At 28.7% G+C, this 16,102-nt stretch overlaps 1 protein-coding gene across 2 annotated transcripts; it reads right to left on the bottom strand.

Annotated features, from left to right (window-relative positions):
* Positions 1 to 2,619: 2,619 nt before the first annotated feature.
* On the bottom strand, positions 2,620 to 15,178 carry LOC109789017 (E3 ubiquitin-protein ligase RGLG4). Of its 2 annotated transcripts, none has more exons than XM_020347876.3 (11): positions 14,764 to 15,178; positions 9,654 to 9,738; positions 8,111 to 8,251; positions 7,687 to 7,800; positions 6,658 to 6,755; positions 6,073 to 6,152; positions 4,873 to 4,978; positions 4,346 to 4,473; positions 4,089 to 4,215; positions 3,404 to 3,460; positions 2,620 to 3,324 (listed from the first exon to the last, which is right to left on the bottom strand). In XM_020347876.3, exons 1-11 carry the CDS (start codon positions 15,001 to 15,003, stop codon positions 3,238 to 3,240), a joined length of 1,263 nt encoding a protein of 420 aa, XP_020203465.2. In that variant the 5' UTR covers positions 15,004 to 15,178; the 3' UTR covers positions 2,620 to 3,237. The 2 variants fall into 2 exon arrangements, with proteins under 2 accessions (XP_020203465.2, XP_020203467.2); XM_020347878.3 differs by having other exon boundaries at positions 8,111 to 8,277; positions 14,764 to 14,830.
* Between the last annotated feature and the right edge of the window lie 924 nt (positions 15,179 to 16,102).

Genomic DNA, 16,102 nt, shown 5'->3' with positions numbered 1-16,102 from the left:
TGCCATAAATAAATACTCATCTTCATCATCATTTTTTTCTTCAACCACATTTTCCTGTTTTTCTAGTTGTTGTTCAGGCTGATTCTTCTTTAATCTGCAATACTTTTCACTATGACCATTTTTATTGCAAAAATTACAGTGAAAAAGTGGTTTATCTTTAAACCAACAATCTTCTTTAGAATGGTTGGTTCTTTGACAATGAAAACAAGGCAAAAAATTTCCTTTTCTCGAAGAACCTTCATCTTTTCCTTTGTTCTTATTGAAAGTTCGTGACTTTCCAAAATTCCTTCCATTGTGCTTTGCTCGAAAGGTACCTTCAACAGCTTCATCACTTCTAATGGAGACTCTTTGCTCTTGTGCGTGAAGTTTGCTGGTCAATTCAGTAATTGTGAGAGTTTGCAAATCACAAGACTCTTCAATTGCAGAAATCTTGGCTTCAAATCTTTCAGGCACCGAAACCATGATTTTCTCGACAACCTTTTGATCTATAAATGATGTTTCACCAAGAAGTCGCATTTGGTTCACAACATCCATTAATCTGCCAGAATAATCTTTGACAGATTCATTATCCTTCATCTTCATCAATTCAAATTCTCTCTTCAATGTGAGAAGTCTAACAGATTTGACTCTGCTACTGCCTTCAAATTCATCTTGAATCTTGTCTCACACCTGTTTAGGTGTTTCCAAATCCATGATTTTAGTAAAAATATGATTTGCAAGTCCTGCATGTAGACAAGTGATGGCTTTATCTTTCTTCAGCTTCTCCTCCTCATAAGCTTTGATTTGTGCAATGGTTGGATTTTCTCTCAATGGTGGTGGATCAGCTTCAGAAATTACAACATTCCATAAGCCTTGAGATCTTAAAACAAATTTCATCTTAACGGCCCAAATATGATAATTTTCACCATTAAACATTGGAATTGCAAGTGAATTGGTGGAAGTAGACATCCTTGCACCAAAAATTGTTTAAACAATAAATCACTTATGAGGTTCCACTTAGTGAATCCTCATGAACACCTTCAAATTCTTCTTGGATCCTTGGAAGAATGACAAGGACGGATGCTCCAAGAAGAACCAATGAGACCTAAGCTTGAACAAGCTAAATCCGGAAGAAGATGATCAACCTAGCTCTACAAAGAGAGGAGCTCAAGTAGGGTAGAGCAAGGTTGTGAGAGACTTTCGGAGGGGGAGATTTCAAGTAATGAAAACTCATTCAATTAATCCAAAAGTGTCATACAAGTCTCGGCCATAGTGATTTATAGGATAAAATTAGGTTAAGGTGACCTTGGGTTAGTCTAAGGTTAAGTGGAACCAAGGTAAGGTTCACTTAACCTTAGGCGCCCAAAATTTGAATTCAAAATTCAAATTTTGGTGCCAAAACCCGGATCGCCCATGTGCTAGTTCATTTGGTATGTAATTAAGAAGCCATTTGAGTTGCATTTCGGATCACACCATGTGCATGTGTTGCACATGGCCGAAATGCACACCAAATGTGCTTCTAATTACATGCTAATATAACTTCACATATAACCTAAATAACCCTAAATTCACATGACCTCTAAATGTATATCCTACACTACATGGCCGGAAATACAAGGCCCAAAGAAAGTACAAGGCTCTAAGGCCCAAATCCTATACTACCCTATACTACTTAGGCTTGAGTCAAAGCCCAACAAAACAGAGTAATGGGCTTCTCTTAGGCTTGGGCCCACTCTTCATGAATCCTCCTTGCCATAGCCCTAGTAGTTGGGCTCTTAGCCCATGGGCTTCCTCCATCAATCACTCAATTTTGTGTTTGCACTCAACCTCAATGTGTTTAGCGCTCAATAAACTTTTCCTCACAACCCGTAAGAAGCAAGCTCTTGATACCACTTGTTGGAATTCACAAAGAATTAGAAGGCTTAAACTCATATTTTATTCATACTTGTAACCTTTTAAATACATAATTGAAAGTTGATACAAATTCTGCTCATAAACATAAAATTAAATGACAAATATAAATACTCATAAAAGTGTAACAGCACCTATAATTCCTATAATTAAAAAATCATAACCCTAGGAATTCTAATAATGCTCCATTAATATGAAATAAACTCAAATAATAGATACTGATTCAGATTCTCAACACTTAAAGACAAGTTGGGTTTAGAAGGAAAGGATAATAATAGTTATTAGATATCTCACGTCGACTAATAATAAAAATAAATTAGAGTATATAAGTGAAAACAATTTTCATCTTACAAGCAAATTTTTAAGGTTGAATTCATCCAAAATCTGCATTCTAAGAATAAAATACTTGTCTGTGAAAGATTCCAAAGCACAAGAGGTTAGTGGGCATAGACCTAAGACTATAGTGACAAGAAAACCACGTGGTTGGGATGATGTCATTCACTAGGGCGTGAGGTTAATAGGTGATATTAGGATTTGCTATATTTTAGAATTTGATATGCTGAGTTGTCATTTGCAACATAAAGTATAGCATATATAGAATATGAAAATGGAATTAAAAGGAGATTTGGAGAAGTTCTCATTCTCTCTATTTTTCTGATAGTGGCCCTGTGCTCTATTCTAATTGAGGGAACTTAGCACATAAACCTATCATAGAGACTGCTAAGCGTATAAACTCAAGTCTATGCCTTCTTAATAGCTATATATGCTAAAGCTCAACATCGTAGAATTCTCAATGTCCATAACTTACAGAATATAATAGCTAATATGGGATTCCAATGAATATCTAGCACAATCCTCTAACAGTACATACAATTTTAACATAAGTGCATATAAACAATATGTACATTGTGCAGCGATTGAAACAAATTTCTTCAAATTCAAACACATATTATACATGTGCCATCATGGTCAACTCCTAGCCATCCTGCAATTCGAATTTCGAAACCACCTTTTCTATGCAACATGGTCATTCTTGAGCGCTCTTAAAGCCACACCATCAAACATACAAAAGACAGTTATCTTTTCAGCCCTATTTAAATAAATTTCTCCATAAACACTTCATAAAAAGTAAAGTAAATTAAGTTTCTTTCTTAAGTTAAAATCAACTTATGCACTTTAACCTTTTAGAAGTTCTCCCATCAAACTTCTCCAAAGGCTTAAGTGATAAGTTGATTTTAATTTGTGGGAGAAATTCAATCCAAAGTCCAAACAAACACTTGGAGGAGGAATTTATCCAAACAGGGCCTTAGTCAAAATATACATTGCACATGATTTTCCATTCTGCAATCAGCCAGAAAACACCCTAAGACGATTGGTGATCCTCTGACGACATATCGGACAATTAGTTAACCTGGATCCACAGTCTCTACAAGTCTGCATTCCAAAAATTGTTAAAAATCATCAAATGAACTATCCAACAAGGAAAAGAGACCGTGAATTTAATGAGGCTCACCATGTGACCACATCCAAATGCCAAATCCTTTGCATTTGTTAGACAAATAGCACATGCCTACATAATTTCATTGGATAAAAACAAAAAAATAGTATCATTATGCAACTTCAATCTCGACAGAAAGGGAAACCTTGTTCCATGAAGTTTTAGTTAAAATGATAATTGCTAAGGGCATGTTTGAATAAACCTCTTCATAAGCAGTTCTCCAAGAAAAAAATAAGAAAGAAAACTGAAATAAATTTTTCCATAAGTTAAAATTACATGAGGTAAAAATAAGATTTTGAAAAAGCTAATATAAGGAGACTTTTACAAATTAAGTTATGTATAAACTAATTTCTATAGAAAAGTTTATTTCATTTTTTCTTCCTATTTTTTTCTCTTAAAAGTGTTTCAGGAAAGGTTTAACCAAATAGACCATGAATTCTATCAGCTTTGCTTAATTTAGTCATAGCTTTAGGCGTGTTAAGCCCAGTTAAAATCGTGGCTGTAACTTTTTTTCACTTGAACTAAAAATTCAGAGGTTTCAATGACAGAGTTCAGGAGGTAAGTTGAAAAAGTGTACCATAGGGGAGTAAAGTCTAATTTACCCAAAATAAATTACTCGTTTTTTAAACACAATCTAACTTACTATGCAGTGATAAAGGAGAATATAGTGAAAGACTCAAGGTTTCAATCATATATGTACCGTTTGATTTCTCACATCATCCATGAAGGATGGCACATTGTTCAGAACACGAGCTGGAGGCACAAGCCTGGCATAACGAGCTGGAGGAGGTCTTGGAACTATTTTATTTGCCCTTCCTGTTGCACGACTTTTGTCCAAAAACAAAGAAGAAAAAGTGAACATCAAACAGAAATTTGTAACAAACAGTCACCTAAGTGTGTTCAAAACAGTTTCACACTTAATCTGATGAAACTTAAGCTTGTATGTAAGGAACGAACCCAAGTAGTCCAAGTTCAATGACTGCTTTGTATTGGAAAGGTATCTCCATTAGAGCAGCCAGAGCAAAAGCAGCTTCTTTTTCAGAGGGGCTTGATTTCTTGGACATTATTTCAGTGAAGTTAACAAACTGCAGGAAAAGTTAAGAGATGCTTAAGAAAGTGGATTTGTGCCTAACAACTACAAATCCGAATTGTAAGGTAAAAGTTGTTCTTCACTTGTATACTATAATTTGGTCTTATTTGTAGTGAACGTGAGATCTCCAAGATACCCCTCATGTTGAGGATTAAACATTTGTGAGCGGTCAAAAAGTGGACGACACGATAGGTCAAACAACAATCATTAGAATAGACTTTGATATCATTCTAAGAAAATGAATTTAAACTTAACCTTATAACATTGGCTTGTAAAATAAGGTTTGTTTTGCACTTATTTATTCTATTTTGACCTTATTTCTCATGGACATGGGATCTCCAACAAAATGCAAATAGGTAATGTCATTCGAAATTTTCTGCTATTGTTTCCATACCTGAAAATTGTCGAAATCACGAGCCGGTATCTTGTCATCAAACTTCTTCATGTCATCCCAAGGTCCGTCACCAACTCCAACCAGAATAATAGAAAGGGGGTATGAACTAGCAGCAGAAAAAGTAGAATACAGAAAATTAATGCTCGATTTAAGCAGCTGCATGTTTTGATGAATGGGTTTGTTCGGATAAACTTATCCAAAAACACTTCTAGAAAAAAAAATATATATGAAGGGAAAATGAAATAATTTATCCATAAGTTAAAATTAGTTTTTGTATAAACTAATTTATAAAAGTTTTATCATACACTTTCTTAAAAAATTACAAATTAGTTTGTGCATAAATTATTTTTAGCATATGGAGAAACATGTTTCATTTTTTTTCTTATTTAGTATTTTGCAAAAGTTTACCCAAACACACCCTGTATCAAATAGTTACATTTACATTAGTAAACTTGACATTGCATCTTATCCAAAACTTAGTGATATTAAATTTGTAGGTTCTTCTCACTTAGTTGTTCAATATATCTATCTTATACTTCTTACTTGCACTCGAACACTAACATTGTAGACAAGATGATTATATTTCTCTCATAGTTGAGGCTAACTGTTGGCATAATACACTATGTTCTTTTAAACAGTTTTTGCAATAGTAGAATAAATGGAAGCAACTTGCCTCCGATTTTCACGTATACACTCCTGATTTTTCTCCTCTATTAAGAAGTTAACATATTTTAAATGTGATCCATTATTGATGTTGATTCAACCCATTATCAAATAAATTGCAGATATGGTATCATAATTCCCAAATATTTCTCCAACGTTCAAAAGAGACTCTGATGGACTAGAGTTCTATAAATTGGACGCATATCTCTGTTTTGGGTCACTGAACCTACTCTCCTCTTCAGCATATAACACCATCATGTATTAAGAGAAAGGGTTCGGAAACCAGAAGCAAACAAGCAAACAACAACAATGGCTGAAGGTTGGTTCTTTAGCTTCTGCAATTTTTTTTAAAATGATCTGAACGTGTTTGTTTCAATTGTTTGCCATGTTTAGATCATTAGAACCTTATTTTTCACTAACTTCCATTTCGCTTGATAATTTGGATGTGTTTTTTTTCATAGTTTTCATTTTATAATACAAACAATTCATCTTAATAAGCATCTAGGGATGATTTAGTTATCAATTGGTCATATGTACCTTGCATCTGCTATTGCATTGATTGTCCTTGCTTCTTGTGGACTGAGTTCTCCATCTCCAGTGACGGCATTGGTTGTGACCTTCAAATTGAACAAAATTATACAAATCGGACAATCTCGTGCACATATAAATAAATGAGAAATTCTCCCATACCCACATAAATTTGATGGATTTTGAAATTGTCAATTTTTAAATTAATAATAATTAATTTTTTATTTATTTTTTTTGTCATGGTATAGTTTTGTACTTGTTTCAAATAGTTGGTTTGGTTAGAAGTATTATGAGTATTTGATACCGGTAAACAAACAAAATAAAGGTTAGACCTCTCACATTTGATGGATCAAACTATTATTACAAACATTTTTTCTCTCCACATTTCATAAGTCTTAAAATTGTACTTCTACATTTTTATTGAATAACTAATATGATACAAGAAATTAATTGAAATGTGAAGAAAAAATACTATATAAATGTGAAGCATGTAACTCAATGACAAAAAAAAAATGTACCAAAACATTTCAATTTATGAGGGTATCCTAATTACACCATAAATAAATACATAAGCAGATAGGTGATATTATATACCTGGCCATCTGCAACAATAACTAACACATGGAATTGGCCATGACTTTTCTCAACTATGTCTATTGCAGCCTCGATCACTGGAGCGTAAGATGTTGGTCCTTCAAACAAAATACAAATATTTCTTCAGCCATGACTTTAGTCATAAGTTCTCTAATGCTATGTTTGACATAGGTAATTAATGATTATTACTCCATTATAGGATTTATTCCATTAGATGAGTACTTTTTTTTGTTAACACGCACAACGAGGAATGGAATTTCTATTCATGCCTCATTCTATAAAACTAGGAGTCATCATTGCTTCTAGGAGAGGTGAGATTGATTGTTCTATACTGGCATTTGGCACACTGACTGTTCAAACTTCAAATAAAACTTATCTTCCATTCACTTTAGTTCCATAATTTCTAACTGAAGAAAAAGTACCACATTTTAATCTCATATCTTATTATGAAAAACATAATTTTGAAATTAAACCTTTTAATTTTTTAGTTGCTTTTTAAACTTATTTTTATGGGACACTTTTTTAATTTGAACTTTAGTTGTGGTTAATAGTTTTGAAAAACATGTATCAAAATTGAAAATAATTATTATTTCAAAAAGGTTAAATTGACTCAAATTTAGAAAATGAAAGACCAAAATACATATTTTAAAAGATAAAGAATTAAAATAAATTTTAAAAATAAAAATAAGATAAAGGAGTACAAGTATATTTTAACCTAAAATATAATACATCATTGAATTCAAACATTACGTGAAAAAAGTAATGTTCTTTATTTTCTAAAGTGGAACATTCATGTCATTTAGATCAAACTTTAATAACCGAGAAATCTACTCCATTTCAAAATTACTAAACCATGGACTGTGACCAGAAAGCTTATTCCAGCCATCCATTTATATTCTATTAAATCATCATTTCGAGTCTGAAATGTTTTTCAACAGATAGATCAGTTTTTAACCAGCAATTAATCAATTAAAGCATATTGAGCTAAGTGATTGAAATAAGAGCAGTACAAGCTAAGATGAAAATTACCTGAAAGACTCAAGTTTGGAACAACTTTTTGATAGCAAGCCAAGACTTCCTCAAAACCATGGCAAGATGAATGATCACTGTGAAAGCTAAACACTTCCTGATCATGAGTGGTGGCTGTTTAGAAACAGAAGTTAAACCACTTTAATATTGGAATAACTAACTTTCTTTTATACATGTTCTGCTAGAAGAACCTGTTTGGATAAATTTTATTAGAAGCACTTCTAGGAGGAAAAATGAAATATGCTTCTTCATAAGTCAGACATAAACTAATTTGTAAAGATTTTCTCATATACCTTCTTTAAAAAATTACAAAAAAGCTTGAAGAAGCTTACTTTATTTTTCCTTTATACTTTATCCTTCCAGAATTGTTTTTGGATAAATTTATCTAAAAAACCCTAAACCTACAAGGATAATTAGGCCTTACCATCACCAAAGCCAAAACAAGGAATCAAGTTGTCTTCATCAAAAGGAGCCAGAGTCTTGCCAATGATGGAGATGGCTTTCTCGTAGGGGTTAGGTGTATCTCCAATAGCATGCAGGCTTCTATTATTGAATGAGATTCTTCCTTCAATAACAACATGGATGCATTGGCTTTGTAGGCAAACAGTCAAAAAGCAATCATTTAAAAAGAAAATAATAACATGATAAGTGTTATATTTGCTTTAATCTTATATTTGCTTTAATTTTGTAGTATAAATTGAAGAACTTATCTTAATTTCTTTTGACTCGAATCTTTGATTTGATCCAAAGTTATCTTAATTTCTAGAAAGCTAACTTTAGTTTATAACTTAAGTTTTTGAGAAATTACAAGCTTTTTGATGTTATTTTGTAGATGAGAAGGAAAATGATGAGAAACTTTAAAAAAAAAAAAAAAGAAGTAAAAAGCTTGGTGAAGTATTAAGAGAGAAGAAGAAATTTAACTAAGTATTAGCACTAAGTGTGGAATCCAATGCTTACTACCAACCTTCCAAAGAGTTTAGTAAACTGATTTATTTTGTCACACTAAGTGTGGAATTTCACTTTTTGTGCCACGGCTCTAGACCTCAATTGTTATTCCCTATCTCACGTTAAGCGTGGATTTCCTCGCTTAGTGCCAAAATGTTGACATTTCATTAATGAGAAGAGATAAAAAGAGTTTTCATGATTTCAAAATCAAGTTTCTTCATTTCCTCATCATTTTTGTTGTGCTTCATATCTTTGTGTAACTAAGTTCACCTTTGTTGAGATTAATGTAATCATACATATTCTCATGTTCACATTCTTAGTTATTAATCCTAGTTATTATTCAATATTATTGTTCTCTTCTTTGCTTAATGGTTGTTATGGTTTGATCTCCTTTAACTTGATTTTGTGGGTTTAAAGTGATTGAAATATACTTGTGAACCTTTGATCTGAAGTAGTGCATCTAATGGTATTTACCTCTAGGAATAGAGTACATGCTATAAGTCATTTATAAACTCTTGTTATTAAAGTTGAGTTCTTGGTTAAAGTATGCAAAAAAAATTAATTACTTAGTCAAGAAATTTAGACTCTAACTTTTTAAGAGTTAAGGTTTGAGTATATTTGTGAGTTGAATAATAATTTCTAATCTTATAACAAGATTAAAGTTGGGTTCTAAGCATGAGAAGATGGTTTGCTGAAGTTAAATCCCAACATATTTCATTAGTGTTAAAATCAACTTTTGGGTTCCAAATGTTCATAAAAACACTAAAAAATGATTTATTTTTGTGCTAAGTATTACGTAAATCTCAGAAGAGACGATAATTATACTCATCATTGAAGCACTTGTACAAATTGATACATTTTAAAAAATAAATAAATAACAACCAAATCCCGTGCTTAATGTAAAACCAAAAATCACTTTCATGCAAATTTTAGTTCTCAATTATGGATTCATGTCATCTTACACAGGATTTGCAGTGGAACATAGAATTACTCAGTTGTTTTTTTGTCTATGTACTACTTACCAGTCCATTCATTGCTTTTGGTAAAATCAATTCCAAGGACGAGATTTGATGATTCTAAACCTTCGTTCCTCAAGGCAGTTGTAACCTGTATAAAGGTAATAAAATAAAATTATCAGGGGACACTAATACCGAAATTCACTAATGAATATTGCTGAGTTCAATTTGATGGTTCGTTTATTATTTGTATGTTGTTGAGATATAATTTTTTTAATAAGAGTGTGGTATTTTGTTGTGTATCAAATACATTTATACACATTTTTATATAAGTATGATATTATTTATATTATTTATCTTGAATTTAAATTTTTATAGATTTACTTTTGATCATTATTTAAAAGATTTCATATTATAAAGACTTTATGTTTATAAATCAATATTCATCCTATTGTTATAATAATATGCTATTTTGTTCGTATTCCAACACAATTAAGACCATCATTAGTGTCATTTGGAGAAAACTAGTTTAGTTATAAGAAATTTTAAGAAGATTCAATGTTGCAACTATTTCCATATATAGGAGATGATATAAATAACCGACAGTTTTTAGCTTTTTTTCTCCACCACTAAGTTGATTGTTTGTCACCAACCAGATAGACAATTTTGGAGAATGGTATCCAAGAGGGTGCTTTTTACACTATACTACTGGTTACATAAACTATGTGATGCAATGTTTCACTATTGCTATTTTAGAAGTAAAAAGTGGACTATCATGATTATTTCAATTTAACAATGTAAAACTATATGGTTAAAACGCTTTTTTTTTTTTTAATAATTTCTCTTATTTTATATTTTAGTTTTTGTAATTTAAAAAGATATTTTTAATTTTTATATTGATTTTTTAAAATTTATTTTAGTATCTGTTATTAATTTTTTTTGACACTGTTTCTTTTGTATTGACATGACAAAAATCTTCAATTTGGTGTTTTTCATGTAAAATATGTCTCCCACAAAAATCATGCTTGTCATTACAAAGAAATTAATAGCAAAGATTAAAAGAGATCACAAAAATAAGTATAAGGACTAAAAATACTTATTTTTATATTTTTATCTCTTTAAAATTATTATTTGTAATTTTTAACGTTTATTTTAAGACAAATAAATAATATTTATTTTAAAAATTTATTAAAAAATTAATTTAAAAATATAATATGCCAACATGATACAACAAATAATTGTGAATATTCTGAAATTATTACTTAGCCTTTTTATAAATCAAACTTAAATATTTTAACTCGTGAAATCTAATTATTTAAAAAGAGATAAACTTGAATATTATCTGACATCCCACGTTAAAATGTTCTTTATACGGTTTGGGACCAACGCATGTGTTGCATGTTCCATAAGTCCACTAGTAGTGGCCCAAAACAAAATACCTTAAAAAGACACATTTTCATGTGACCACGTGAGTCACCAATAAATAAATATAACTATTCACATTTAAAGTTTTATCATTTATCTTTTCCAAATTCTATAGTATTGATAAAATTTACATTCAGTAAATTCGTATTTAGAAAATAACATTAAGAATAACATTCAGTAAATGGAACACTAAAATTGCAAATTAAAAATAGGAAAAAATTGTAATTTAGACAATAATTTATTTAGTTGGGAAAGAAAATGAAAAAAAAATAAAATAAGAATAATAGAAATGGAGGAGAAATAAAATAAAAAACTTTTATTGTCTAGATGCCTTGTTAGTTGGTCAAAAATTGGTGGGACAGGATAGAAATTTGAATTCACTAATTCTACCTAGCCCATTCCATCTAATCCATCAACTTGTCAAACTAAATATTGGTGCAAAATGGATTAGTGTGTTAGTTCGTTTAATCGTTAAATATCTTTTTAATTTATTTTGTAACTTTGTGTTTTATCACTTCATAAGATTATCATTTCATTTATATTTACTTTGTTAACTTTGTATTATGGGGTAGTCTTATTAATAAAGAACTATAAGTATTTTTTATATCATTCTTAAAAATCATTATAATTTTGTGTTGTTGAAAGATTATTAATAATAATCTTGATTGAAAAATAAATTTTTTTAATACTTTGTAATTTATTATTTTGTGTTCTAGTTTTAAAGTTGAAGGATAAATTTATGTTATAAGTTTTGTAATTAAATTTGTCAATTACAATAAAAAAATTTAAATTTATCAATTAAAGATAAAATAATAAAAATTTAATTTTGGTGGATCTTAATTTTTGACCCATCTTCAGTACTACTATTAGGCCAGCCCACCTATCCTACTTTTGGCCTGCTAATGAGGTGAGTCAAACTTGCTACCCCTAGCCACTAGAATCTACCAAGTAGTGGAGAGTTAAAATAATATTCATAAGATCCTAAATCTAAACATTATTATTGTCAATGCAATTTTTGTTGATAAAGAAAAGTTAGATAGAAATAGAAAAAAAAAAAAAAAAAGAGAGAGAGAGAGAAAATAAATATATAAATTATATAAAAATATATTTATAATAATTAAAAGAATTTTAATATATTATTTTTCTTATTATAAAATTATTTATTATTTGTTAATTTCTATATATATTTCTATAAAATTAAATAAAAGAGAAAAGAAAGAGATATTTCTCTCTCATTTGGTTCCAATTTAGGAAGAAAATTATTTTTTTAGTGAGTCATACAAAAGTAATTTTTTTCCTTTTGTTCTTTAAAAACAATTTTTTTTTTTTTATATTTTCAATTTCCTTTCTATTTTTACTCTATTTTAGAAAGAAAAAACACAAGTGTTAGAATTTTTTTATGATAAACAAGGATTAGATTAAAATTTTATTGCTCATCCCAACTAAATAATTTTTATTCAAGTTGTAATTCTATTTTAATTTATAGGAGTTTCATAATCTTCTTAGACACTCTTGGAAGTATACTCACAACTCTCTTAACTACTCTTGATATTTTCATATTCAATTCTCAATATTAAAATTACACTTAACATATTATATCCACCATTATAAAATAATTCTTAACATATTTGTAATCTATTAAATTTAAAGTGATTTTTTTTATTTTTAAATTTAAAATTATTGTTTTAAATTTCTAAAATTTTATTTTAATTCATTAAATCACTAAAAATGTATTTAAAAATGACAAAATGAGATAAATATACAACATCAAAAAGATTTAATATATTATTTTTGTTAATAGAAATACTATTTAATAAATTTTATGCGATAATATTTATAAACTTTTTAATAAAATTTAAATATAAAAATTAAAATAAAATTTTTAAAAATATAAAACTTAAAAAGAAATAATTTTATATTTGAGTGATTAAATTTAAGTTTATATATTTAACTCAATTTTTTTATAAGAAAAAATATAATATTAAGAAAAGGGAGTACAAAGGTACTTCAACTTATATATAAAATTAAGATAATTACTAAATATATACTAATGACTCATTTAACCAAGTTGTTAACTATTTTTAGAATCTATATTCAATAATATCTATAATCTTTCTAACATTTAATAAACTATTATTAAAAATAATATTATTTTTATGTAATTAAATACTCCATCTACAATTATCCAAATAAATACTATATATTTTTACTTCTTTTTTTCACCCACAAAACTATATATATCTAATAAAAAATTTTCTAAACACTTTAACATAAATAAAGAGAAGTCCAACTAATATTAAATAAAATACCATATATTGCAAAAAATAAAATAATGTAAGAATAATTATTTCACCTCTTCTAATTCCCAATCATGAGGACACAATATTCATTTATATCCGAAAATATATCCCAACAGGCAAAGGTACTTTCCAACCGACAGATTATGACAACTTTCTTCTATAATAATGAAAACGCGTTTTCGAACAGGTGTCATCATATACATGTTCATCAAGTGGGTATCGAGATTAATTTAATTTTTGAAAAAACTTGTAGCTGTGATATACATTTTTAAATGGATACGAATAAAAATATATATTTTTAAATGGATAATATTTGGATATAATTTTTTATTATAAAAATAAATACTTTTGGAAAATAAAAAAATATTATATTCTTCAAAGAAAAAGTGACAGCACAGTACTGTTTTAAAACGTTAACCTACCGGCATTAAATTTCCTGTAACTAACATTCGGACACTATAATTATGATTTTGGTTGTACTGCTGAGTTGTGTTATGTTTGGTATGTTTGATAGTGAGAAAATAAATAAGAGATACGGCGAAGAGAAATAAAAAATAAAAAAATAAAATAAAATTTTGATTGTTCAACGAAAAAATAGATAAAAAAAGAAGATATATATAAGGTAAAAATTAATTTTTATTATATATATTATTATAGTTTTTTTTAAGTCCATATAAAACGATGAAGTGTTTATAAGTTCTTTTACAACTTTTTTTTGTCATGTATATCACTATCTTTTTTTCTATTCTCTCACTTTTCCTTTTTCAATCAACTAAACCACTTTAAAGTCCTATTTGAACTACTTTAACCATTAAAAGTTGCACATTTCTAAATTAGTGAAATCAAAATTAAAAAAAAAAATTGAATAGCTAAAAATAAACTTGAGAAATTTTAGAAAAATTAAAAATATATTTTAGTCAAATTTAAATTATTTAATTGTTTTAGACATTTTGAAAAAAAATTAAAAATGTAAAAAAGTGAACCAATATAAAAGGTCATGTATATTTAAAACAAATAAAATAATTAAAAACAAGAAACAACGATATATTTTTATTTATTAGTAAAAAACATTTAAAAATATTTTTAAAAGAAAATCTTCTATTATTTTAATCTGTTCAAATTTTAAACTTTTTCATACCCCATCACATCATTAGATAATACTCTCTAAAAAAAAGTTACTAGATAATGCTTTTTAAATAATAGAATATTTTAAACTTTATTTAACTTTTCACTCGCAAACAAACAAAGAAAAATATATATTATCCACTGATCGGGCTCATTATTAGTCAACGCTGCAAATTGATTTTGAGCTGATTCAAACTTCATATTATCCATAAATTTAATTTTAAAAAAATCACAAAAGGAAAATCTCTCAAGATATTTTGAATCTATTAAATATAAAAATTTAAATTTTTTTAAGAAAAATGAAAAAAGAAGTAAGAGCAACGAACCTGTTCAAGGGTAGTGAAGTTATCAGGAATCAGAGCATATTTCTCTTTTGCAGAATGTTTCCCTGAGCCAGAACCATGATGAAGATTCTTAGAAGCCATAGGTGGTGGTTCTCGCGGCGGTTCTCGCGGTGGCGGTGGCGGCGTTGAAAAGGTTCTGCTTTTGTGAGAGGGAAACCTCTCTTCAACAAGGTTTCTGGAAAACTGAGGAGGGTCACGGTTTTTAGGATGTGAGTTTCCCATGTAAGATATCCAACAAGGGTTTTTCCGAAATTAAGGACATGTAACATTAAATATTGAAAGCAAACAAAAAAGGAAAGAAAAAAAAGTTGAAAAGTGAAAGAGTTGTTGGTGGGTAGGGTAGGGACTATGAAATAGAAAAATATGATGGTGGAACACGAGGAGAAGGAAGAATATTTAAGACCATCTCCATTTCTGGAATTGTTTATAAGCAACACTGCTAAATCAGTTCTGACTCATTTTATAGGTTGCTTAAATTTTAGTATAGTTATTTCTATAAATAATTTTGTTAAAATTTAAACAATCTATAAAATAGGCTAAAGTTAATATAACAATAATGTGACATAGAAACCTCAAGCGTGTGGTTCAGCGGTAAGGGTTGATCCACGCTTAAGCAAAGTCAGGAGTTCGAATTCTGCCTTGCAGCCTAGTTAAATTTTGGGGCCAGCTATCCCACCCTTTGAGGTACCTCTAATGTAGCGAGGAAATTAGTCACTGCTGTCGATGATAGATACTACAGGGACGAAAAAAAAAATAATAATAATAATATGACATAGAAAATTACTTATAAAGAACCCTTATATATGCTCTTAGAATATTAGAATTGGATTCTCACTCTTTTGATTTGTTCTTCTAAGGCTTAATTTCTTGGATAACGTAACTATGATAGCATCGAAGAGTGGACTTGGACCAAGCAGATAATTTGTTGAGTGGTATTGGATGGAAATAGTTCATTCATGTGACACTTTAACCAGACCATCATGTATTTATTATCACACACGTTGCAGAAATTAAAAAACAAAAATCAAAAAGCTTTCTCCTGTGGATAAAGGAATCAGATACTTGCGTATCTTTTTAAGTTCAAACCAGTACTACATTGCTGGTGGTTTTACACGTTTTATACATATATTTAAAGAGAATTCAATGTAATTTTTATTAAATATTATTATATTATTTAATAATTTTATATTAAATATAAATTTTGTAAATTTAATTATTAGATTAAAAAAATTTATTCTTATGTATAAAATTTTATATTAATCTAATATAATTTAATATTTTATTTTTATAAAAAAATTTGATGTAATATATACATTTTAAA

Source organism: Cajanus cajan, chromosome 8 (assembly GCF_000230855.2).
Source record: "Cajanus cajan strain Asha chromosome 8, NIPB_CcT2T_4, whole genome shotgun sequence".
NCBI lineage: Eukaryota > Viridiplantae > Streptophyta > Magnoliopsida > Fabales > Fabaceae > Cajanus > Cajanus cajan.
This window is presented reverse-complemented; position numbering and strand designations above follow the sequence as displayed.